The following is a 27,687-nucleotide window of genomic DNA, read 5'->3' as shown; positions in this document are numbered from 1 at the left end:
ACTTAGCATCTTATATCTCAAGGTGACGACGACAATTGTAGTAGCAATCAGAATTTTTGGGTTTTCAGAAACCTGAGCGGCACTTGATTATTATGGGCAGGGCGTGCCAATTACCATTAGCTGCACGTCCTACTCGTCTCGTCCCTTATTATTAGTTTTTGCACAGAATAAGCCCGAATAATTTTATCCCTTTTCTTATTCTAGAATTGTCTTTACAGAAAGAGCTTTGGAATATAATTAAAATATTATGTACAGCAATAAAAGAATAAATAGATCAAGACGTGAAGTGTCTTTTTTCATTCCTGCATGAAAATTAGTCAAATTTATAAAACAAATTGTCGCCAAAAGACTTTCAAAAACTTTTCCTTAGAAAATGTTCCTTATAATCATGAACGGCCCTTGGGTCTGAGACAATATGTAGCCATGCAGGTTTTATTAGTAGGAAACAGATATTCGCGTCCTTTGTGAATCACAAATGCGCAAAAGAAATATCAACGTAGACGGCACATCATGCAACTAAACGAGATACTTAGACGAGAACTTTCTATGGTCCAAGTAATGACCCACTTAAAGGATATAGTATTTGATCAATAAAATTAAAACACTGCCAGACAAAACCCAATTTTGTTCGAATCCAGTATACGTATGGCCCACAACAAACCAATGATAGTGTGAGTCCAAGATTATTAGTGACTGCCATAAATATTGTATACTAGCTGACACGACAGACGTTGTTCTGTATATAATAAATAAAATAATGTTTTTATATGAATTTGTCGTAAAATATGCACCCTGCTGTCGTAATGAAATTGTTTCACAGCAGAACTGTCAAACCGTGCGTCAGTAAATTCTCTCATAGAAATTATGTATGGACACATCAAAGGAAAAACAAATTTGTTGTTTTTATTTAATTTAGCAGCATTTTCCTATTTATTCACCTTTTAAACCTTCTCTGGACTTCCACAAATAATTCAAGACCTAAATTTGCCAAATCGGTCCAGCCGTACTCGAGTTTTAGCGAGACTAAAGAACAGCAATTCATTTTTATATATATAGAATAGATGTCCAACAATAGACTTACAAGAATAGCGTTAGGACCGCAATGAGCAAGATAGCCAGCACTCCTTTAAGGCAGGCGTCGCACTTGCGATCGAACGGCCTGCGTCGCCGCCCAGACTTGCATAACTGACAACAGCACCAAAACAACCTGAAAATGTAATAATTAGCTCAACTGAAAAAAGTCTTCAACTTAATGGCGGAGGTGATCCAGTCAGTGTAAATCATAAATACTTTGGAGATCGAGTTCGTTATAAATTCGAGCTAGTGGTCGAAGTGAAGATCGTGAAGATGATAAACGAGCGCACGGGAAACCTGTTAAGTGATTGACGTCACCCTCACTCCCTTGCAACACCACACCAGAGGAATCACAGGAACATTATTGGCCGTATAGGTGGTTGTACTCACTTTCTTATAGGTGCCCATGTCGTATATCTCCTACGTGCGTACTACTAATACTCGTAAACTACTCCTTATTTTCATGTGGATTAAAATATAATCTAAAAACGTTGTATTTTTACGACCACACGAATTAAGTGAAAAATTTTTTGGAGACGAGGTTAACAGTAACAGTAACTATTTTTTTTGTTCTATATTCATAAAGTTATACATACAATGATCATAATTGTGTATAAATTACTCTACTGAAATTTGCTCTATCTGTAGGCGCATTTGGTAAGACCAGTCGAAGTGGGAGGCTCCTTTGTACAGGATGCCGGCTAGATGATGCCACAGATCAGGCATAAAAAGAATAGATAAGTCCCAGGCCCAAAAATAAGGGGCGATTATGGGCATTTACCAGTGGGAGGCTTCTGCCGGCGAGATTATTTATAACACAACGGCGCCTTTTTCTGCAGCGAAGCAGTAATGTGTAAGCATTATTGTGTTCGGTCTGAAGGGTGCTGTGGCTAGTGAAATTACTGGGAAAATGAGACTTAACATCCTTTGTCTCAAGGTGACGAGCACAACTGTAGTGCCGCTCAGAATTTTAGGGTTTTTCAAAGATTCTGAGCGGCACTGCATTGTAATGGGCGTATCAATTACCATCAGCTGAACGTCCTGCTCGTCTCGTCCCTTACTGTTAATAAAAAAACCATTTCGACTCTCGAAGGCGGATTCAGCCTGAGATCAAAAACGTATTCTCTAATGTCGTGCAATCGAAGAGTAGCGGCTCAATGATAGCGCGGAAATGATACGAACTGCTCTCTGCAACCATTAATCAAACATTTGACTAGAGAATGCGAAAAAGTAAACGACTTTACACATGAATATTTCCGCTTGGGCGATATTCGAACTTCGATTGATATCTTACCGAATGTTAGGTACATTCGGCAGATATCAATCGAATGCTGATAGAGCAAAATTTACTGAATCTAATTCTTCCTGAAGTCTTATTCAATTACACACAAAACTCACCCAGTAAGAGGAAGTATAACGATGAGCAGCGCGATAACAACTATGACAGCGACCGGCCCGGCGTAGAATGACAGCAGTTTCTTCCAATTCTCATTCAACTTCGCTACCTCAACATGATGGTCGGATATTTTCACCATGCCTGCAAAATATTTCTATATTTAGAATTTAGATTACTGAAAAACTTTATATAACACTTATGTTGTAGTCAAGAACGTCTTGTCTCGAGTGTAATCAGCGCGCGGTGTGTGTGCGGGCGAAAGCGGGCGCTAGGCAAGCGCCGAGCAGTCAGTCAGGGAGGAACTATCGAGCGAGGCGGTCGTGTTGCACGCGCATGTCGCATCATAATCATAAGGCTTTGTGAAGTGTACGTACCATTACGATTGCAACGTTTGTTGCTTATAATGATACCGTACGTTTTACTTGCTGTCTTGTTAAAAGCCTACAACAATAGACTACCACGAAGCTCCTGACCATATGACCGGCCTTTCCCCGTTATTTTTAGATTAAGGTTATGTTATAATTGTATTCTTAGTAAACAAAGAACATACGTCTCACTTCTTTTAAAAAGCAAAGTACAGAGAAAAGTTACCAGTGACATTCCTGAGCATTTAGTAAATAAAAAAATTAGAACGACTCATAAGTGGTTTGTCTAAAAGCCAAAATTAAAAAGATTATTTGAGTTTCCAGCTACTCGTACATTAATAATCTTATTACAATGGTAAACCATTACTTTAGACATGGCTGGCAAATACGTGCAATGACAAATAATTGTATTTGTTCGATGCGATTACTAATAATGACAACAATCATGACCATCATGTTCACGAAGCATCCTTAAACAAACAATGAATTCAAGCTCTAAAGGTTGATGCATCCAATATACGATAATTTATATTCATACAGTTTATTCTATATTACTTTTTATGGAATATTTGATATTATTTAAAGGCAATTCATATACTGGATGCAGCACCTTACAAGCCAATTTGTTATGTATATTACAGCTATTGTAAAATACTCTATTTGATTGAAAAAAATGGCCGTTGAGTTTCTTGTATGTTCTTCGCACGAGCTCTACTTTTTTAGAACATAATATGATTGATTCAGTAATTTCAGAGCAATATTTATAGCGCTGATTAAAAGCACTTAGTTTCAGCCTAATTGAATAAAGTTTATTTTACTTTGAAAATTATGATGAGAGTGAAATTGGGATATAAAAGGAAGCATTAATAACGCAGTGATACAATCCGCCTTCATGCTGCAACAGGCACTATATTCATCAGCTGCATTATCTCGGGTCCTACGTCTTCAATTGAATCATTGATCGACGTTGGCCACAGGATAATATGGCTTATTACAAAATGTAGCACGGACCGTTTCTGCGTCGCTCTGTAATTGGGACACAAGTCGCCATATTAATTCGTGCTTTATAGCTCGCGTTGAAACTAATAAAACGTTGTGTATTACATTGTTGATTGTAGACGAATTACATTTATATATAGTGTCAGAAGAATTAACCATACCTAGATACATATATTTTTTAGCAGTGTATGCAATCCCGAATGCTACTTACTTTACGATATCAGTGTATGATTGCGATAGCTTTTGTTTTGAAGTCAAAACTTATAGTTCGGCATTTCTAGTTTGTCTGCAGCAGAGAAGTAAATCTATTTCAGAATCCACATTAGTGCGTGGAAATGAAAAGCAATTTAAGCGTTTCGTATCGCAAGTCCCGATTCAAACATATTCATATTATTTTTATTTAGATATCATACATTCAGGAGACATCAGAACGCAACTGCTGATGCTTTTATTATGAATTTTATTTGAATTAGAAAAAGTTGTGGAATCTTGGTATTTCGCTCTCGGTATAAATACGGCTTTATTACACCGCGACACCACGGTGGCGCAACCAGTCATCACTACAAACAAAATGTATACAGCTGTATAGAAAGTTACTCTGGTGTCCGTTTGGTTAAGCGAACAATTTGGTGGCGCGACCAGCTTGGACGCGTCTGGAAGTCATGGAAGTCTTCTGAGTTCTGGCTGATGATAATGATGATTGAATGTATACAGCTGTATAGAAAGTTACTCTGGTGTCCGTTTGGTTGAGCGAACAATTTGGTGGCGCGACCAGCGCGGACGCGTCATTATACTCTGGTGACTGTATGGTGTTTAGTTTGGTAGCTAACGGTCAACGGGACACGATGAAATATATAGCCCTTAGAATGGATACTTTATTTTGTGTTCACCTATTTTTGCAAGATAACGGTCGACTGTTGTTGTGCTTCGAACAGTTTCCGTTATAATGACACTAATGTCAAACTTGTAAATCTAAAATCAACATTCAACACCATATTATCTGCATATAATCAATGGCTGGAATATCGCTTATTTCTTTTGCTTTACGACAAACGGGGAGTAAAACGATGTTTTAGAATTATAATGTTCTGATACAGCTTTTGATCCAACCGTCTATTCTTCAAAACAATCCTAATTAATTTAGTTGCCAATATAGACAAAGCATCTAAAGCTATTTATAAAAAAACAACATAGAATTTCAATTAAAATCTCAAGGCTAGTGTATTCAACGAAATAAATATTGTAACAAATCTTCTAGAGTATCAGAAGGTGCAGTGATAATACCCTCATCATAATACAATGTCAAAGAACTTGAAATGATGCCACACTTATCAACTATCACCTCGCCAACTATTGCAGTAACCGCAGGCATTGTTTGTACGGTAATACGCTCATGGGTTTACCTTGGCCGTGCCGCTTCGATGCTTTTAACGCATATTTGTATCTACTTCTATACAAATATGGTTTCCTGGTACTAATTAAGGTATAGTTAGAGTTTCGTGGAGAAAACTCCACATTTTAAAGTTGTAAAAGTTAAGTTATAATAAGTTGTAAAGATTATTTCATTATATTTCATGTGTCAATAACTCTGACATCATTTACAAAATGTACGTGAAACAATCATCGGTTTCCTTGTTCGTCTAAATGTTTTAATGAATAAAATCAAAATCGTTTAGATTCTTTGTTGTAAATTTAAACAATTCAAAGGAGTCAAACGCAACAATTATTACCAGCACTTTATAAAGGAGAAGTCGTATGCTCTTCAGATATACTACCTCAATTGAGATTATTGATTAGAATATGAGATATTATACGACTCCAAGTCTAATAGTGATATGTTTTAGTTTTCTAGTGAACACAAGACAAAAGAAATAGCATAATATGTGCCAAGTCTGATAGACGTATATGTACGTGACGTCACGTTGAATATATTAAAGGAAGTACTCGTGTTGGACATTGCAGAGTCGTTCTACTTATTATATTCTAACAGGAAGACGTGGATGTTGTCTAGTGCACTTGAATACTGATGAAAGCCTGTGAGCTCCACATTTTCGAGTCAATTTACTGCATCGTTAGAGGAATAGTTCAAGATCTACAGACACTTCTCGTAGCGCGATGCTTAGCAAGCGCGAAATCTGTGTTCGTTTAAAGTAACAAAAGAAATTTAAAGTGTTCCGTCAGTGTCATTTCAAAAAAACTATCAATATTGCTCATTTTCACGGCTTTTCGTAGTCACATTCGCAATTTAACGATATACTAGAGTGTATACACGAACAAAGCGTGTGAGAGGGAAGGCCATCGGAGCCGATTTTGATTGACAAGTCGTAAACAGTCAGCCACGCTTGTCATAAGCTCCTCAGTGTTTTGAATATTATATTACCACTAGGACACATTGACGAATCAAAAAAATCTCGCTCCGGCTTGTTAATAACAATTCGTTTGCAATAAACCTTCCGCAATAATACCTTCTTTCCACCCTTGTATTACAAAATAGTTTTAAAAAACACGCTTTGAAAAATGACCATCAATTACTGACTATAGATGAAAAAATTATATAAATTAACAAAAATCTTATTTTGCAAATTAAAAAATCGAATAATTTTATCAAATTAATGTATTGAAATCGGTCCTCGATGAATCGACGAAGTTTTAACGAAAAAATGAGTTAAAATCGCGCCCAAATGAGTCGGTTACAAACAAATATAGGTACATACAGGTGAAGCTAATAAAAAGAGTGTAAAATATAATATATTAGCTGTACAATATATTATCACGGCAATTAGTGCAAGAATTTGCTAAACGATGAAGAGGAAAATGCGGTTTAGGAAAACAAAACGGGCTTATTTGAAAAACTAAAATTTTTCTAGACCATCATGATATTTTTCGACATAAAGTGAGCCTTATTACATCGGTCTTAGGTTCATAAACTGAACTATAACACATACGTGGATAGTAATATTACACACTAGTGCTTAAAATAATTATGCCTACAAACTTAATTAAGTACCAAACTGCAAATTATGTGAGAGTTAACAGAGCATTTTCACTTTTACCGGCTTATTCAGGTGTTATACCGCTGAAAATCCATTAACATTTTCTGAATAAATAAATGTGGGATACATTTAATTAAGACGAAAAATCATTTATTATTACACAATTATTTATAATTCACAATAATTTGCTATAACATATATGCATTTTATTACCTAAAATTATAATTCTAGCTGTATACGTATATGTAATCAATCACCTTACATTTGGCGCGTGCAATAAAAAAACTTGCACGTCGTTTCCCATAATTTTCATATTTTGTAAAAGTGCGTGAGCAACTTGCTCAGAAGACACTCTGATGAATTACGCCCTCGCCTACGGCTCGGGCTGCCACCCACAACCTCGTGTATAATGAGCAACTTAACTAACTCGTATTATAATATACTATAACAGTATTCAGGTGATCAAAAAACGGACATTGCATCGATGCGGCACAAGGTGAGACCAAAACTAGGACGATTCGTGAAATATCGAACACTCAACACACGCTATCCGGCCGTGATCAAACATTGGAATAATTGAACCATCCACTTACAATATACCAGCGTAGAGACAAACAAAGTGCAAGAGAGAAGAGCATCCCTAACGGAGATACAGCAAGATATGAAGGGAAAGAGAATCTATTGTTACTGTAACCGATGTTCATTGACAAGTCTTTAACAGTCAGCCACGCACGGGGTAAGATTTTTAGTATATTGAAAATTAAAACACTTGCTAAAGCACACATTGACGAATATAAATTGGTCACGCGATATCCGGCTGTCAGATCATCTATACGCCAGTATATGCTAAGTCCAAATTCAAATTCAAATATTTTTATTCAAAATAGGATATAAAATCACTTCAAGTCAAAATCAAGAACTACCACCCATTCCAAAAGGTATGAGATGAAAATGGAATGAATGGAAGGAGATCTTATTTCTTATCTTCAGAGAATTTATTTCGATCAGAACTTAGACTTAAAACAAAAGGTGTACCACAAGGAAGTATATTGGGTCCACTTCTATTCATAATCTACATAAACGACTTACCTAGCATTACTACTAATAACTGTACTCTTTTTGCTGATGACATCTCTATTGTAATTAAATGTAACAATGAATTGACATATGATATAGAAATTAATAAAACAATAAAGGACACAATTGAATGGCTTACTGAAAATAACCTGACTGTAAATATAAAAAAAACAATGTATATGCAGTATTATAATAAGAATGGGAAAGGAAAAGATATTAATGTTAATTATCATAATGAGAATATTAAAGAAGCACAACTTGTCAATTTTCTTGGTATTTCTTTAGACAGCAACTTGTCCTTCAAGTCACATGTTGACAAAATTAGCAAAAAAATTAACCAACATGTATTTGTCCTCAAACGCGTATCAAAAACAATAGGTGAAAAAACAGCGCTAATGGCATATCATGCATTCGTGGTTTCAGCTTTAAGATATGGATTGGTCATATGGGGCAACTCGGTGAGCATAGGGCATTTATTTATTGGACAGAAGAAGTGTATCAGGGCGGTTTGTGGAGCCGGCCCCCTAGATTCTTGTCGACCGCTATTTAAAAAATTGAAAATTCTATCGCTGCCATGCCTATACATTTATGAAATAAGCCTATTTGTTCAAAAACATATGTGTGATTTCTATACAAAAAAAAGCCAGAAGGTTTTAAATACAAGGTATCCAAATAAACTCATAATGCCCTTCTGTAGAACTACATCTTTTAGTAGAAATTGTTTCAGCATGTCTAAATAAAAAATAAATTGCCCAATGAATTGAAAGATTTACCTTTCAAAGTTTTTAAAAGAAGACTGCATCAGTGGTTAACAAATAAGTGCTTCTATAGTTTAAATGAATTTTTCAATACAAAATGAATTAGTCTATTTGATAATAATATATGTAAATTAATATACTTTTATGACATTGAATTTGTTAATATTATACATAGGTACTAAATGAATTATTAAGTTATTTACGTCTCATATTATAATATTATATAAGTATTAAAATTTCATTTTATAAATATTATTGATATCATTGTGAAATCCGACATGTTTCAATATAACAGTACGATTAGTGTTTAGACAATTTTGTAACATATTTTGCATGTCAATTGACGAAACATATTGGATTATCCATTATATTGTTAACACCTTAAGTACAATGTTTCCTGCAAATAAATTTCATTTCATTTCATTTCATTTCATTTCATTTCATTTCTGTTCCTAGTGTTAACATTTTATTTAGATATACTATGTCTGGCATCAAAATTTTAATATCCAATTATTGTTTTTATAAATTAATATTAATTAATTTAAGGAGTTATAATTTTTAATTATTGACATAAACATCTAGACTCCCAATCGCCTTGTAAAAGGTAGTCAAAAAAGTCCTTTTTATTTTTAGTAATACATATGTTTGCGAAGTTTAATCCTCATCAACAAAGTCCATTGGTTCAACAATACATGTATTTTTTTTGAAAAATGATACCGGTCTCTTTCCGTCAAACCGTTGTCTAAGTCTCGAAGTTACCAACTTGGATATCACCGCCCTTCTTAAAAAACCGCCCTGTATATTATGTGTCAGAAATAAAATTATATTGATTAGTTAATGTGTTTACAAGCGCTACCAACGACATGAAGTGCCATAAGATATCCCAATTAATAATTGCATTTATATATCTGATGTTATTTATTACTGTGTTAGTAATGCTATTGTTATGTAAATCTTGATTTAAAAGAGTGGCAATGAGTTCTCTTCTCGTTAGCACAATCCTTTACGAAGTAGCGGTAGATTCAATAAGAAAATATTTTTTTTTGACATTCATAAGTGTCATTTCCGTGGCCTACATGAATAAAGTGATTTTGATTTGATTTGATTTATTTAACGCTGCGGGAAACAACTATGTATATCTATTACATTTCGACCTGTTTTCTGACATGCAACATGAGCAGATTCTGTATAATAATGTCTAATTAGTCAATTATAATTTGCCGAGGGTCTTCGACAACGAGAGGTCCTCGAAACGGGGTCAACATGTGCCAAGTATGCTTATCCCAGTACGAGCAGAGGGTTTGTGATCGTCGTAACGTAAATAATATAATATTGTACACGGAAAGAACAGGCTTATAATTCGGGCATGTATCGCCGGTGGAAAGAACCCACAGTTAATTCCGCAACTCGGCGTTTGACGACGAAAACAGTTTGTATGTGCATTAAAACAAAGAATATTTGATCATTTTTAACGTTAATCGAACAATATCGAGATATAACTAAATTCGTAGTAAAGAGAGTGCATACCTACTCAACTCGGCTATCTAGCAAAAAGAAGGTAGTGGTACCTAAAATATATAATTATTACATCAAATCAAAATCAGTTTATTCAAGTAGGTCACGAAAATGACACTTATGAATGTCAAAAAAAATAAAATATTTTTCTTATTCAATCTACCGCTACTTCGTAAAGGGTTGAGCTAATGAGAAGAAGTAGCAAGAACTCATTGCCACTCTTTTATATCAAGATTTACAGATCATTTCAATTAAAATATATAATATGTAAAATGATGCAACAAACACAATCAAACGTCAAATAGTCAATGTCTTACGGTATGTAACTACCCATAAAGCGTCACAATTGTCGAATTGCTAAACAAAAAATCAGGTAAAGAACTTATGGCGAAAGTTTTTCTTAGCACAATGTCCATAATAAGTAGATATAAGAAATATTGGTAGGGACTATTAAATTGTCACACACAAAAACATATTATTTATTGGTTTGGAGATAAATATTTATAATATACGAAACACGAGAATAACTGCACACGAGACACACTGGCACTTGCCAGAATAGTATGTGTATATCGCTATGTAGGAATGTTTCTGAAATAAATTATTTAAAAAAATATTATATGTACCTCTAGATACACTGTGCTAGCACGTCACGCACACTAAAGAAAGAAACCTGGCCTATTTTCATCGGTTGTCTAGCAGCAAGAGGCTCTATTTAGATGTTTAAATTATCTAAGTTTAAAAATATAAAATTAGATGTAGAAATATAATAAAATTGTCTTAATAAAGCGCGCAGTAAATAGTTAATATTTATAAAAAAAATGTTTCCCGTACCGGGAATCGAACCCGAGCCTCCTGGGTGAAGGCCAGGTATCCTAGCCACTACACCATACGGGAGTTGTCATTCCAAGCCAAAATTACAATCTGATTTTATCATTACTACTGTAAAAATAAATGCTTTCCATAAATAACATGTACGATATTGATTCGAGTATTTATCAGGGTGGTAGTACCCGCGCAGACTGTAGATATATGCGCGCTAGTTTCATGCACGCCCGGGACTCTTGAGAGGTGTGGGGTTTGTGGGGCTCGGAGGGGCTGAATGCCGGGTGGGGGAGTTGGGGAGCCCTTTGTGAGCGGTGCAGCGGATCGATACCGTTTGTCCTGTCTAGGATACTATGTAACAAGGTAACTATATGACAGCAAAGTGCCGACGCCCGAAACTCGCTGTTTAAGAGGACTCTATAGGGATAATAAACGAAAAATTTTATATTTAGATAAAATATACTAAGCAGGTTCTTTAAATGTACAGTATCTTTTCATGGTGAAAATAATTCTGAATGTGACTCTATTTTAATTATTTATGTAGCTAGCTCCATACTGGATACTCCATACTATATTTCAAACCTAGATAATATATAATAATTACTGACGCAGGGTTTTTAAATGTACAGTATTTTTGCATGGAAAAAAAAATCTGAATGTGACTATATTTTAATAAATGTGGAGTTAGCTCCATACTTTTTTATAATTTTAGAATTAACAGAAAATTAACGTCACTGTAAAATTTATTTAAATTTCTATGCACTAAAGCAGCATTATTTGAAAACTAATTCAAATAAATTTAAACTATCAAAAACTTCAAAATACCTCAGTGCCGTGCCCTCTCTTATATGAAACTAATTGCTTTTTTGTTCCATTTTGTAATACACCTTCAAGCCTGTGCAGTTTTTGATTAAATACTCTTTGTTTTTATAAGAAAAAAACGACACGCGTGACAGTAAATTTATAATTTTTTTGTCACGCGTCATGTAAATCCAAGATGGTGGCTGCATTAAATTAATAATTTTTGCATCATGGGTGTCGTTCGTTTTCATAGTTTTTAAGGATGTTGAAACTGATAGCTTTTTTTAATGGTGCTGTCAAAATGTAAATCCAAGTTGGAGCTACATGAAATTATCAATTTTTTTATCATGGGTGTTGTTTTCATGATTCTCGAGGGTTTTGAAGCCGATAGTGCTGGACTTATAGAATAAAATTGTGTGTTCATTCACCGACACTCCACAAAAAATCTCAAAAATTATACCCATATTGATTTTATTGAAAATGTCACATCCGCCATCTTGTATCTTGAAATGGGTGTCATATTTGTAATTGACACTCCCGAAAATCTTGAAAATGTTACCCAATTTGATTTTGTTATAGAAGTGACATCCGCCATCTTGTCATATTCGTTATTGACACTCAGGAAAACAATAATGGCCCCGTATAAACATGACAGGGATAACTGCAGGGAATAGTTTCTTAAGACTGCGGTAGAAGTGAAACTTCAACGGACAAAGTTTAAAAACACATATCCCGTCAATATTTCAAATAAAATATATCACCGAAAATTAAAGAAAAAATCCAAGAAAAAACATTCAATAAAATGTTGTTTAACATTCATCATGTAGACTATAATATTGCATTATACACTGTATAGCTATCATACATACACTATACATAAAAATCTTATCGATCCTCCTTTTTTAAAGTCGGTTAGAAAAATAACCTGCAAACCCTATTGCTTCAATGGAGTGTACGCACATGTAGGTAAGTATTTTATCAAAAAGGTTCAGTTTCTATACTGATACATATGTCTACTCTGTTTATACACAATGACGTTCTATACAAATACAAGTACTGATTCAAGAGGAAGATCCAATTGAACATACACAAAAATATTAATTCAAATCGGTCCAGTCGTTTATGAGGAGTTCACTGTCAACACACGTACAGAATAATTATATATTATACTAGCTGACCCAGCAAACGTTGTATTGCCCATATTAAAATCGCGATACAAAAGTAACTGTTGATCGTAGATGGGTGAAAATTTGAAGATGTATGTATTTTTTAATGCTGACTCATAATCAAACAAATTAAAAATAAAAATTTCGACCACCCTTAACATTTAGGGGGATGAAAAATAGATGTTGTCCGATTCTCAGACTTACCCAATATCCACTCAAAATTTCATGAGAATCGGTCAAACCGTTACGGAGGAGTTCAATGTTTAAGACGATGACACGAGAATTTTATATATTAGATATAAAGATAATACATACATAGTACAGTAGAGAAACAAATCAATGTGTAGGCCATTTACAGTATGTAATTTAAATGAATATTTTCGAACATATTACAGTTTTAAAATGCAGAGACATAGCGGTTGCGGCGGTACCGGCCGAAGAAGCTTTATAATAAGTACAATCAAGTTTATAGAATTGGCAGTATACGAAATAGAAAACTTAGTTTAATAAGTTATCGTCGCTTGTTGTTGAGATATATAATAACGGGATGTCTGGGAATAACAATATATTTATCCAAATTTTTAATATTAACTTTTGACAGAACGAAGTCTGTCCGGAAGTAATAAATATATATTATTATAAAAAAACTAAAAAGAAAACAGAAGAGATCTTACACAGACCGTCATGAAATCCGGCAGTAATAATAAAATAATGACGTCACTTTTAGAAAACATTAAATATTCTGAAGGTCAGCCAATCACCAATGCAGTAATTGTTGCCTTACCGATGCACAACAAATGGATACCGTAAAACGCGATAATTGAATAAGCATTTCAACTGCTGATCTATTAGGTGATTAGTAAAATACCTATGGTTAACTAACAAGTCAATTGTCCGTCTATCTGTTTATTGTACGTACGTAACGTAACAATTGACATCTCTGGAACTATTGGACAGTCTTTCATGAAACTTTCACGGAAGCCATCAGCGTAGCCCGGCTAGCCCCAAACTAGACGCCATACAGACACCAGAGTCATGGTGCATCCCAGCTGTTCGCACCACCAAATTGATTGCGCAACTAAATTGCCACCAAGTGAGGTATTACCAGTGGGAGGCTGCTTTGCACAGGATGCTAACTAGATTATGGGTCACAACGGCGCCTATTTCTGCCGTGAAGCAGTAATGTGTAAACATTACTGTGTTTCGGTCTGAAGGGCGCCGTAGCTAGTGAAATTACTGGGCGAATGAGACTTAACATCTTATGTCTCAAGGTGACGAGCGCAATTGTAGTGGTGCTCCGAATTGTTGGGTTTTTCGAGAATCCTGAGCGGCACTGCATTGTAATGAGCAAGGCGTATCAATTACCATCAGCTGAACGTCCTGCTCTTCTCGTCCCTCATTATCATTTAAAAAAAGGTGAGTAACTCTCTATAGAGCTGTATACTGGTTGCGCCACCGCGGTGTATCCGCAAATGCAAAATGAAGCCCTAACGCTGTATTTGATTAAAGTCAGAACACGTAGATAAAGGTTATGTTTTTGTGTGCGTGGTTCACTTTTAAAGTGTAAAATTATTAATAAGCATTCATAAAAATGCACCAAAATTTATGTGAACGAAATCACGAGCACAGCAAGTGAAAAATATAATCCCAATCTGCAAAGACGAATAAGGATTATAATCGCATTATCTATCATCCAGAACTCTGTGAATGCTTCAAACTATTCATAGAGCGTTTTCTATGGTATCGCAGAGGCACTGTTCCATATTTTAGATACCAGTCTTCTGAAGCCGAATTTAAAAAGAACATATTATATATATATATATATATATATATATATATATATATATATATAATTTTTATGCAGACAAAGATTGGTTTCAGCTGACTAAAGCAAAGTGAAAGGTAATGACGTCATTCAGCAGCATTAGGCCCAGCGAACAGATGAAGGTCGCCCAATTACATGAGTGTTCATTCAAGCTGCTAATCATGTTATTGTTAACATGTTCATAATACAAGTACCTAGTGTAAAAGTGAGAATACTACTGAACGAAATGTGACCATGAGACTAGATTGCTCCATCGTGGATGGCTTGAAAACCGGATATTATAAAGGCGAAATAGAAAGGAAACAACATCACAACATATTATAAGAAAAATTACTCCGCCGTGTCTGTTTGTGATCTGAAGCCTACCATCAACTTTTAATAAGTGATTCAATTCCGATGCAGTTCAGTTTAGGTACTTAAACTGAATCGCTAAGATTCGCAACGTGAAGTGCTTATAACTGAACTGCATTTGAAACGCTTAAGGAAAAATGTACGAAAGTAATTTGTTTAGGTTGAAATATTACCTAATGGTATGAATGAATGAACGAATTAAAACAGTTTGCGATTCATTTTCCGACTTTATTTGACGTCAATCTAAATTGGACCGCTCTAATGACGTCATCGTATGAAATAGCAAAGCAGTTCATATTAGGTCGTTAATAAACTCAAAAGGTTCTCGAGGAAGGTTTTATTATATAATTTGTTGAGTTTTTGCTTACATTATTGAATACAATAACGATATTTTTTGGAGATGTCGCAAAAAAATAAGCCGTCTGGGAGCTTTTAACGAAAACGCTGTATAAACCCTTACAGATATTATTTTTAAATTAATAATATCCGATAGCCTCAGACTAACTACATTATGCCAGAATACTTAGGTATATTTCTGCCGGGTCAGCTAGTATAGAATAATTCATGGTTCTGAAAACGCCCCGAATCCGCAAAAGAAACTCACGAGCACGCGAAAATATTAATAGTTATGTATAATTTATTGCTTCATTTAAGCATCATAAATAAGGTCCTAAATAAAATGCTTGCACCCAAAATAGTACTGCAAGGGCATAATAACAACAGAGTTATTTCACAGAATTTGTAAATAATTCAGGTACGTAGTATTGTTTTTAAATAATTTAAGTAGGAAAGTAGTAACCAAGAAGTAGACAAATATATCGCACATATTATACATGTCGTAGTCAAGAAAAACGAGCCAAGAAGCAAGAACGAAGGTGATTCAGAATTCGTCTTAGCTCGGGTGTGATCGTCGTCCGGAACGAGTGCAGGCGAGAGCGGGTGCTGAGCAGCCAGATAAACTGTATGGATACCAACTGTGATTTATAAACTTCTTGCCTTTAAAGTATTTCAAAATCGTTATAATATATAAAACTAACGCTCTAAGAAACAAATAACAATGCAAGAGATTTCAAATAGATTTATCAGGCAATTTACCAGTGGGAGGTCCATTAGCACAGGATGCCGGCTATTTTTTTCGTTAAAGGTTTCGATCTGAAGGGCGGCGTAGCTAGTGAAATTACTGGGCAAATGAGACTTAACATCTTATGTCACAAGGTGACAAGCGCAATTGTAGTGTCAGAATTTTTTGGGGTTTTCAATTTCTACTTGTAATGGGCAGGGTGTATCAATTACCATCAACTGAACGTTTTGCTCTTCGCGTCTCTTATTTTCATAAAAAACAATAGTTTGTTTCTATCGCGAAACCAAAACTAAACAAGAGACATGAAAAACTTCCTATTTGCTAAAATACTACTATAGACTTTTACATTACTACTAACATTATATAAATAAAAGAAACAGAACTTGTTATGAATAATGATAAGCTGATCTTATCTCTAAAGTAGTAATGTATGTGTAAACAAACCAAAATGTTGCTTAGACAGTGATAACATTAAACATGGAATTATCAAATTTACTGAAACGAGAAGAATGGGTCAAATTTACTGAGTTGAAAAAAAACAAACTTCAGTTAAAGACAGCAAATTATTATCGAGGATAGTGATGTTATGTGGCGTACGTAGGTATTTAAACTGGTTGCTGGTGTTTGTACAATGTAAAATTAACACAGTAAATTCTATTGAAGTAGGCGTTACTTTGCGGAAATCCATAACTATACAAATGTTTTGAGTTTTCTTTAGTGTTAATTCCGCCAATATTTGTCTTTAAACAATTCGACACGTGTTTCGCCTCTACACGAGGCATCCTCAGGACGGGTTGTCTCGCCAAAATCTGGCACGAGACTGAATCAAATGAGCCGGAAGCCGCTCTTTTATACCCTCGTCCCTTGAACAGACGCGCTGTGATTGGTCGGCTGTTGTGACGTATTACCCCCGGAAGAGATACGTAACAGAGGTGATGGGACTAAATTTGTTTGTTCATAGAACAAACAAATTGTTTAAAGACAAATATTGGCGGAATTAACACTAAAGAAAACTCAAATCATTTGTACAGTAAATTCTATTAAAATCTACAAGGAAACGTTGTAATGAAGTCGTTAAGTTTAGTAGTAGTAGATTTTCGGTGTACTTACGGGAGTTTTGGTTTCGAAGTCAGTGTCAGGGATTATAAGTGGTTGTTAGAACGAGCGACGGGGAGCAGTTTATTTACATTTCTAAATAGGCTTATTTATTAATGTACATAATTAATAATGTGATAAAGGTTATAAAAGATATGTAATATTCGATAATTACTACTAATTACAAGATTATAGATTAGTATGTAAAATAGTGACTTGAATTTAGGTAAACAATAATAGGTGAGTAGTAAAGTCATCAAGAAGTAACCTTTGACGCCGTATATTTTTTTTTTTATTGTCTGAGACAAACCTGCGAGTCGCCGGATTGTAAGATTTCCCGCACTCCTGCTTCATGAGAAAACCAGAAAGATCACAAAAAGAAACCGCACGTTTAAGAGTATTTGCTTTTTAGAAACTATAAAGAAATGAATCATACTATTATTAATTAAAAATAAAAATTAAAACCAATGCAATTACTTAGATCTTAAGCCCAAACAAAGAAAAACTCTATAATGAATATTATATATAGTATGCATAATAAGTACACATTTCAGAAATCAACGAGTATAGGGCTCATCTAACGGAAAGTAATCACGATCGTTTTGTCATTATTAGCTCATTAAACGCCAATCAACTTTATGCGTATAAGAAAAAGGCATGCTTATTAATACTATCATAGCCCCTTTACGAACTGATGAGCAATTCGAGACGTTTACCAAGACGTGTTGATGCAATATATTATTCACGGACTAGTAAAAAAAGAAGGACTCCGCGCCGTATTAGCAAGTGAAGCACCTTTTTGCTAGTGTGTGTGCGGTTACGGGGTAAAACAGTTACACAATTTTTTCTCACTTAAATAACCATATATTACAAATACATATATTATAAATACATAAAATTATAGGTATTGTTTTTACTTTATTGCGACGCAAACTAATCAGTCACAGTCGATGACAATTCTCATAATGGCCGCCTATCGGCCTGTAGTAGTGTAAGTGTGTGCGTGCAGCTATGTATTTACACGTTAATCGGCTTGTTTTCGTGCGACACTGTTATGTAAGGTGACACGGAATCCTTATTTTTTTCCTAGTCCGTGGTTATTATTATTATATGTTACTAGCTGACCCAGCAAACGTTGTACTGCCGATATTAAAATCGCGATACAAAAGTAACTGTTGATCGTAGATGGGTGAAAATTTGAAGTTGTATGTATTTTTTAATGTTGACTCATAATCAAACAAATTAAAAAAAAAAGGTCAAAAAAATTAAAAAATTCGCCGTGGACCACCCTTAACATTTAGAGGGATGAAAAATAGATGTTGTCCAATTCTCAGACCTACCCAACATGCACTCAAAATTTCATGAGAATAGGTCAAGCCGTTTCGAACACGCCGCGACATGAGAATTTTATATATTAGACTAGCTGACCCGGCAAACGTTGTTTTGCCATATAAAGTATAATTCACGCGATAGTTTTATAAGTAATAAAATATTGCCTATATTATAGCCTGTACATCATTTTGTTCTATTGTCAATAGTTTTTGCAGCGCACGCAAAAATAGGTTTTCGATTTTACACCTTGTGTTACAAAATAGCAATTTTATTACGGATCCCTAATTTTGAAAAAAAAAACATAGCCTATAGCCTTCCTCGATAAATGGACTACCCAACACTGAAAGAGTCATTCAAATCGGACCAGTAGTACCAGAGATTAGCGCGTTCAAACAAACAAACACTGCAGCTTTATAATATTAGTATAGATTACAATTACTTAAAATATACTAATGAATGATTCGCTACCAGAGATTAGCGCGTTCAAACAAACAAACAAACAAACAAACACTGCAGCTTTATATATTAGTATAGATAAAGAATTCTAAAGGAATCAATTTTGAGAAAATACATGCCCTTTCTCTTTATTGTCACTCTCTATTGTTGTGAATCAAACAACGGCTCGCCTGAGGTATTCAAAGATACCTACATATTATTATATTTTGTAATAAACAACACATCTTTATGAGCGCTTATTTTTATAAATTAAAAATCATTTTAATTAAAATATATTTTAAAATAACAAACTAACTGAAATTATGTACACTGTGTTAAAAAGAAACCTGTACCATAATTGCATTGTACATTGCAAACGACTTGTTACTAACTGCATATTATAATAACAAATGATAACTCTCGTAGGAAAATATAAAAATAGGTCACGGATTTCCTATTCCAACTGTAAAAGCGACTAGCATTAAAAATGAAAAAAACCTTCATATTTCCATTACGAAGCGAGCATTTAGACTCCGCCCGGTTTCACAAAGACAGGGTCGCGCGAATGGCGTCGCTTGATAATTTAACGTGGATTAAATTTCCATTGAAAGACTAGTACTCTGGCAAAACTCTTTAGATAATTGATATAACGAGTGGTTCGCTTTGTGCTAATACCTCATTCAATTTATCGATGAAATGAATACCTACATAAAGGATTGAAAATGAGAACTGAAGAGAATGATGGTTTCCTTAATTGTGTCATATTAATACTTATTTTTTTGTAAACAATTGCCAATTAATTATAGCGATTGCCAATTCCGTGTTCATCTGGAGGGCAAAAGCCAAATTGGCTTCGAAGAAGCTGGGCGTCACTAATAGAGCACGGCAATTCTTCAATACGGCCCACATTCTAGCGCTCTACAAAGTACAGGTATTCGCGAACGATACAACGACGGTATACTCTATTGCAGATGTCCATAGGTAGCTGCTGTTTATTTTCCGATTGGCCCATTTAATATAAAAAAAAACTAACACATAAAAGCTTTTAATACGCGTATACATCCAAGCATAGCTTATGGGTGCAGAACGTCGTTTCTCACAAATTTAAAGTGTACAACATGGGATTGAGCGCAATAGGTATGTTGAAAATAAGAAAGCAAGATAGAGTAAGAATAAAAAACAAAAATGAAAAGTGTGGAAAAAAACAGTAAAATAGCTAATATGGCGTTGGACAGGACGTGTGAAGAAGAAAAGAAGATAAATAGACAAAAGACATAGAGGGAGACAAATGATACCATGGGAAGATGATTTAAGAAAAATATCTGGTCGAACACCTTATGACAGGAAAATGTGGAAAGATCTGAAAGATGTCGGCGGACAGGCGAGCGATGAATTACATAAGAAATGTATAGTATAATGTATATAACTTATGTTGTAGCATAAGTTAAGAATCCCTATTTAGTTTAAATTATTGAATTGAAAACTTTATTAATAAAAAAAACAAACCACACAGAATAATACTTAGTAGGTACAAGTAAAAAAGACTTACAGAGGTTAAAATAATATAATAATAGACTATAATATAAAAAAATACAAAGCAAAATAAAAATTATATATGCAAAATGTTATATTGATTTAAAAGTACTGTGTTTGCTTGCAATAAAGGCTTAATTCATTCATCATATAAAAGATAGGCTAGTATAAAAAATGGCATCTCAATCCAAAGTTAGAGTTCCCAATGCATCGATTAAAAGCATATCTCTGTATCATAGTAGCCTATCGGCGTGTACCGTTAATACAATTACACCTAATTGGGTAACAGCTGTTGAGAAATGCGTGATCAATTTTATTGCGTTTCCAAGCAAGCTTTCTCAACGTCCGACTGCAGCACTCTATTAGGAACACCGTACTGTATTTACAACTAGCACATTCATTTAACTGTTATTTATTTATTAAATGGTAAGCCAACACTGTATACAATAAATTACTTTTTATAAACATTAAAAAAAACACATAAATTAATACAACTAAAAAGTAATAAACAATTAAAATATAATATAATCTAAGTATATAATATAATATTTCTATGAGAGAATAAAAATAAAATTAAACAAAAAAAAAACAAATCATGTTAAACAATATTCAAACTAAAAGAGGCATTTCTAGGTGGTGTTTTTTTTTAAATTGTCGTTTATGTTTATGAATAATTTTGAATTTTAAGATTTTGAACAGGTCTGTTTGTCAAGCGGTGTTTATTATACGTTTAAAATTTTTAAAATTTTAATAGGCTTCATTTATTTCACCACGTTATTTGACCACCTCCAATTCGTCCATTTTAATTGTAAGGCTGTGTGTGTGTGTGTGTGGATAAGGTTACCGATATGTTAACGACTTATGACTTTCTAAATGATATACCATACCTGTGTCATAGTGATTATTTAAGACATTTTTTTTTATGATACTAAGGGACGAGACGAGCAGAACGTTCCGCTGATGGTATTTTATACGCCCTGCCTATTACAATGCAGTGCTGCTCTGGATTCTTGAAAATCCTCAAAATTCTGAGCGGCACTACAATTACGCTCGTCACATGTCTTAAAACATCAGATGTTAAGTCTCAATTGCCCAGTAATTTCACTAGCTACGGCGACTTTAAGACCGAAACCGCACCGTTGTGGTACCCATAATCTAGCCGGTATCCCGTGCAAAGAAGCCTCCCACTGGTAAATGCCTTTAATCGCCTCTTATGACACCCTTGGGCCTGGGACTTCCCTATTTTTTTAAGCCGCTAGGAAGGACAAAGCAAAATGTGTTATAGTTTTAAAAATAATAAAAAAAGATCCACATAAAGTGGCACAGAGCCAAGAAGAACAAGAGAAGGTAGATTTTGACGTCCAATAATAGTCAAAATTTTTTTTCCAAATTTAAAATGTCTGATATGCTGCCCTGACTTGTTCGACTAGAAACCTTTTTATGCATGCTTCTTCACTTTTGTGGCACCCCTAGATCAGGAAGTCCTCGAACTAATTCGGTCTTTCCCGATATTCATCCAGTCTCCCGTCATTATAACAGGAGCACTAGATATTGATGTTAATAGTTGAAAATTCCTTGCGAGATTAAGGTAACGGGGTAAACCGAAGCCTTATTAGACGATTCAACATAATGTTAAGTACTATTGTAGTCTTATACTCGTATCCTTAATATAGTAAATTTATAAAGATGCTAGGAAGTATAATAGATTTATATGTAATTATTATTAATTCTTTAAAGTACTTAAATAAGAATTTGAAATATAATATATGGGTAGGACCTTTTTTATGGAAGAGTAGGGCAAATCAGCGTCTCCTGAATCACAGGAGCGTTGCCGGCCTTTTTCGATTGTGTTGGATCCACTAAAGCAGATATTTGAAGGCAACCCATGTCGTATCATCTTGGAATCACCGTGCAAGGAAGGTCATTCGTTCATTCATGAATTTGTTGTACATACTACAACAACTTGAAAATAGAACCTGTTCCTGTTTAAATATATTTTTTGGAAAATTATCGTGTTAAGGCCGCTAAAGCGCATAATTGAAACTATTTCTTGACAGTTTGTATAAAGCTTATATTTTTACAAAAAATAATTATATATCTACAGAATATGAGAAGAAAATTCAGTTTTTCTTAACATTTAAATTTTTTATAGACAATGCGAATAAAACACAAATTCTATTTAACAGGAGATTGTTTTGTAGAGGAAATTGTATTAAGTTTTGTTATAAATTAATAATGCTTCTAATGCTGAAATAAAACTATGGCGCTCTTGTGCGAGAAAAATAAACTAGTACTGCTCGATTCCTCAAGGCCATCGGCTCCGTCCCGGCTCTTTATTTGTTACTGATAAGATTAGAAATTATTGGGAATACCCTCTTTATTTGTAGTCCATTAAGATTATATATGATTATTATCTTCAAGTATCTGCGTATGGCAAAGGTGACAGTATTAAATGAACAAGGAATGAATAGTTTAATAAATATGACGTCAGAAGAAAATACTCTAAAAAATTACTCAGTTTAGGCTAAATTTAGTGCTCGACCGACGCCACGGTCAGCGCTGACGTCGGCCGATTAAATCAAATATATTTTATTTCGTAGGTAAATAGAATTACACTTTTATTATTTATTAAATTGAATTATTCTATTGTGCGATAGATATATTCACATAGCACCTATGAAGCTATCAGGTCTCGATATACTTATACAATATGTTTATATTTACAGAACTAAAAAGCTTCCGTAAACCCGAGTTCAGAACCTGATAAAACGATTCATGTTTTATCACGGCGAGGGCCATATGTGAATACACCATAATGGTCCACTGAGTACTGTTAATTCACTACTGTCTACATTGCCTACAAACCGGTACAAACTACTTCACAAGAATGTCGATAAAATCTCGACTCGGCTCAAATGCCCAATAAAATTAATAATATCACAATACTAACGCGTAATATGATTATATTTAACAATGGGCCATAAGCTAAGAAAAGCAAAATAATAAAAAAGTGAAGGTTCTAGTAAGCCCTAATAAAATTAGAGCAACTTAGTCCCAGAAATACCAGTAAAAATTAGATTAAAGTATATAATTTTACCACGAGCAGATATATTTCTCTAAGCAGTAATAGAAATAGAGCAATTTAGTCCCAGAAATAACAGTAAAAAATTGGATTAAAGTCTGTAATGTCACCACGAGCAGATATTTTTCTCTAAGTACTAATAGAATTAGAACAATTTAGTCCCAGAAATAACAGTGAAAATTGGATTAAAGTCTGTAATTTTACCAGAGGCAGATATATTTCTCAAAGAGTTCTGGAACCATTCCGCGCAATCTCAATTCATCCAATAAATGAATTCACAATGCCAATAATACCTTAAGTGATTAACGCCGCCCACATTCCCTTGCAACGCTAGAGTAAACACAGGGGGCGCCGGCCTATAAGGAAGGTGTACGCGCTTTTTTTGTAACCATGTCGTACGTCCCGGAAACACCGCACAAGGAAGCTTATTCCACAGCGTTGTAGTACTTGGAAGAAATTTATGTTTGGTATATTCTCAATTTGATGATCTTTGGAGTAGACGGTCTTCTTTTATCTATTGTAGAATCTACGAAATTTTTTTAAAAACTTAATATATCCGACACGTTTCAAGTCGCAGCTAAAGAAAACTGAACATAATTCAACTTTCTAATAACAGCCGAGCCTAATCAGGTGTTCGCAGACGTTTTCACTACAAGCCCTTCCCACACGGTTTTATTGTGAGAAATATGATTTTTTATTACGAGATAATGAATACGAAAATCTATACTACAAGACGTCACAGCGACACCTATCGGGTCACTCTTGAATCCAGGGTAATCACACAATTAGCCAGAAATTATGAAGAGTTCAGTTGGTAATAGAAGAACTACATAATAGGCTATTCTTCGATTTTTTTGAATATATTCTAAAATGATCGTAAAGATTCAACGGCCAACTGGTATTTTCAATTCCTCAAAATAATTCCAGTTTATGCTCAATTTTTTTTTAAATTTAAAGATGATCGTGACGTCATAATAACATAAGCTAAGAAACGTCAAATGTGCAGTGCAATCCTTATTGATTTTTATAAAAATAAAAACGAATTTTCATAGTTCGTATCCGACTAAAAATTGCTAAAAACAAATAGTTTCTGTTGTAGTGACGTCACAAAATGGTGGTCGGCGTTATCGATCATATGACATACAGATAATAAAACAATGATTTGAGTTTTGAAATTATAAGTAATCCTCATATTTTTATAACAAATTAGTAGTATTGAAATTTATAGATGAAACTGGCCTATTATAAACAAAAAGTAGAAGCTAATCAAGTGTTATCAACTAGGCAAAGTTTACTTTATATGAAGCATATGTTAAGCAGTATATCGATGGCAGCGACATCAGCGTCAAAATTAATCACCGTCTGGATGATAACCAACCAACATCACATAAGCTACAATAAAGTTATAATGCCCTAGTAACTCCATTTTAACGGCATTGTGATTTGTGTTTCAATTGCCAACTTTTACGAGCACGCTTCACAAGTGTTCGTGTTTCATCTATCTGTCCGTTACTAGATTACCGGGTTACTGAAACGTTACAACATCTAAAAGGTCAACTGCTATGAGTCACAAGCGCTCGTGTTGTGAAAAGGACATTGGCCCGTGTCGCGCTGAAATTAGCAATCAAATTCGTATATCACCCAATATTATGGAATGCCGTATTACTTGTATCTCTGCAAATGGAATTTCATACGGCTTGATCGTAAACAAAGGATCGAACATTGGGCCTATAGTTTAAAGTGTTTTTCGAAACAGTGTCGCTAAGGGTTAATTTCGCCGGGACACCACGATGGCGAAACCAGTCCAGTTACTCACCTGGTGTTCCGTTTGGTAGCGCCACAAATTGGTTACGCTACCAGCTCGGAAGCATCATGATTCTAGTGTCTTTATGGTGTCTAGTTTGGTACCTTACGGAGACCACAGTGGAGGGACTGGTTGCAGCACCGCAGTGTCCCGGAAATATAGAAGAAAATTCTATTTGATGTCAGATCAAGCACTAACACCGCTTTGGAAAGAAATGACGCTCTGAGAGAAGAAATAAACAATATTTTACTACCATTGTTATTCCTTTAAATTAATCATAATCTAGTCCGATCACTTCAGACGATAGATGTTCAGCTGTGGAGTAGGTAGTAGGATTTACGCCAGAGCCATTTTTTAATAAAACCTTTAAATTTGAACAGCGACTCGGACTTTAAAGTGCATTTAAAGCTATAATGTATTTTATGAAGCCCCAAAACCGATAAACAAATTATCTATGGTAATGATGAATGTTGGTATTACGATGATGTATGGTATAAGCCATAGACTTACATAGACTAGAGAATAGACAAACAAAGCGAGTGAGAGAGAAGAATATCTCTAACGGATACAAGAGATAGTAAGAGAAAACCAATCAATTGATACGGCAACCGATTGACAAATCTGCTTTTGGCTGTCAGGTCGTCTACACGCTAGTGCGTCTTGCCATTTAACGTTAGCGTGACATCATCAAGCAACGGCACATTTGATTGGTGTATATTGAAGTGTTTACCTGGAACTGCAGTCGCAATCTTATCGCGCGGATGCTATAAACAGTAATAGGAATTAATTATCTTTTATACCTGTAGATAGTAGATACCTATCACAAAAACTTAACACTTTTATAAGGCAAAGCTTATACCTGAGTCCTACCTACTTAAGATTTACCATGAGAGGCTGTTCTGTGCACAGAATGCCGGCTGGTAGGTGGGTACGAAAGCGGCGAATTCTGGCCGTGAAGCAATGATGTGCAAGCAATATTGTGTTTCGGTCTGAAGTCTTAATACTTGATGTCTCAATCTATATATATAAAAATGAATTGTTGTTCGTTCGTTAGTCTCGCTAAAACTCGAGAACCGCTGGACCGATTTGGCTAATTTTGGTCTTGAATTATTTGTGGAAGTCCAGGGAAGGTTTAAAAGGTGAATCAATATGAAAGAAATCAAATTGAAAGAATAGTTTAAAATGAATAAGTAATAATATATTTTATCTCTTTCTAACTTTTTCAGGTAAAAAATAAACTTAATTTTAGCTAACAATGGTTGGTAGATTAACAACAATTGTTAACTATCCATCAGATTATATTTTTATGTAGACTGATAAGTCTTAAGTTTGAGTGACAATCAAGTACATAGGCTTAGAATGCAACGAGTTCGTGCAAATCAAACAGCCATAATATTGTCATTCGAGCTGACAAAACACCTACCGGTGAACACAGGTTTACTTCACCCACCATTGACGAAGTGGCTGTTGTTATTGTGGGAGAAAAATTACAATATAAAAATTACAAGAGTTGGTATTGTTAATAACTGACCGCAGTGACTAATACAGATAGAAAACAATATTAATATGGCAACTTTTGGATTTTATAAGGAAAACGGTCGTTCCAGGAAATACAACACAATGTGGTTTGGGAATGTGCGATGCGTCATCAGGCGATAATGTTCACAGTCACGTTGTCCATGCAAAAACCAATACATTTAGTACTAATCTATACATACAAGGGACAACTAATTGGCTGACATATTATGATGCTATTCTAGCAGTGTGTGGGGAGGTGATAACGTAATAAAAACAATAATAATTTACCGTCAGTTACTCAGTAGCTAAATAAGAAAATATAATTATACAAGCTGAGCCGACAGACGTTGTTCTGTAGATAATAAATAAAATACTGTTTTTTATGCATTTGTCGATAATTCTTCATAACATCAAGAGTTATTTCGTAAATATACTCCCTGTTGTTTGTTATAATGAAATTGTTTCACAGCAGAACTGTCAAACCGTGCGTCAATAAATTCTCTCACAGAAAATATGTCAATACAAACAAATATTGGAAATAAAAATAATTATGGGTGCCAAATCGAAATAAAAAGTATTCTATCTCTCAAGTTGGACCAAACTGCACTCCATGAAGTAATCCCCATTGAAATCCGTTCATTAGTTTAGGAGTCCATTGCGGA

At 34.5% G+C, this 27,687-nt stretch overlaps 1 protein-coding gene and 1 non-coding gene across 5 annotated transcripts in view; both read right to left on the bottom strand.

The window, feature by feature from the left end:
- Positions 1-27,687, bottom strand: part of LOC126978777 (prominin-like protein) — a 98,156-nt gene that overhangs the window by 33,132 nt on the left and 37,337 nt on the right. For all 4 annotated transcript variants that reach the window (XM_050827832.1, XM_050827835.1, XM_050827834.1 and 1 more), the window contains exons 2-3: positions 2,473-2,611; positions 1,082-1,207 (exon numbers count right to left, since the gene is read on the bottom strand). In XM_050827832.1, coding sequence (XP_050683789.1) covers positions 1,082-1,207; positions 2,473-2,611 — 265 coding nt within the window. The remainder of the gene's footprint in view (positions 1-1,081; positions 1,208-2,472; positions 2,612-27,687) is intronic.
- On the bottom strand, positions 11,003-11,074 carry Trnae-uuc (transfer RNA glutamic acid (anticodon UUC)). The gene has a single exon. It is a non-coding gene; the product is annotated as a tRNA-Glu (tRNA).

Source organism: Leptidea sinapis, chromosome Z, assembly GCF_905404315.1.
Source record: "Leptidea sinapis chromosome Z, ilLepSina1.1, whole genome shotgun sequence".
Classification (NCBI taxonomy): domain Eukaryota; kingdom Metazoa; phylum Arthropoda; class Insecta; order Lepidoptera; family Pieridae; genus Leptidea; species Leptidea sinapis.
The sequence above is the reverse complement of the archived record's forward strand: the minus strand, read 5'-3'. Positions and strand labels throughout refer to the sequence as shown.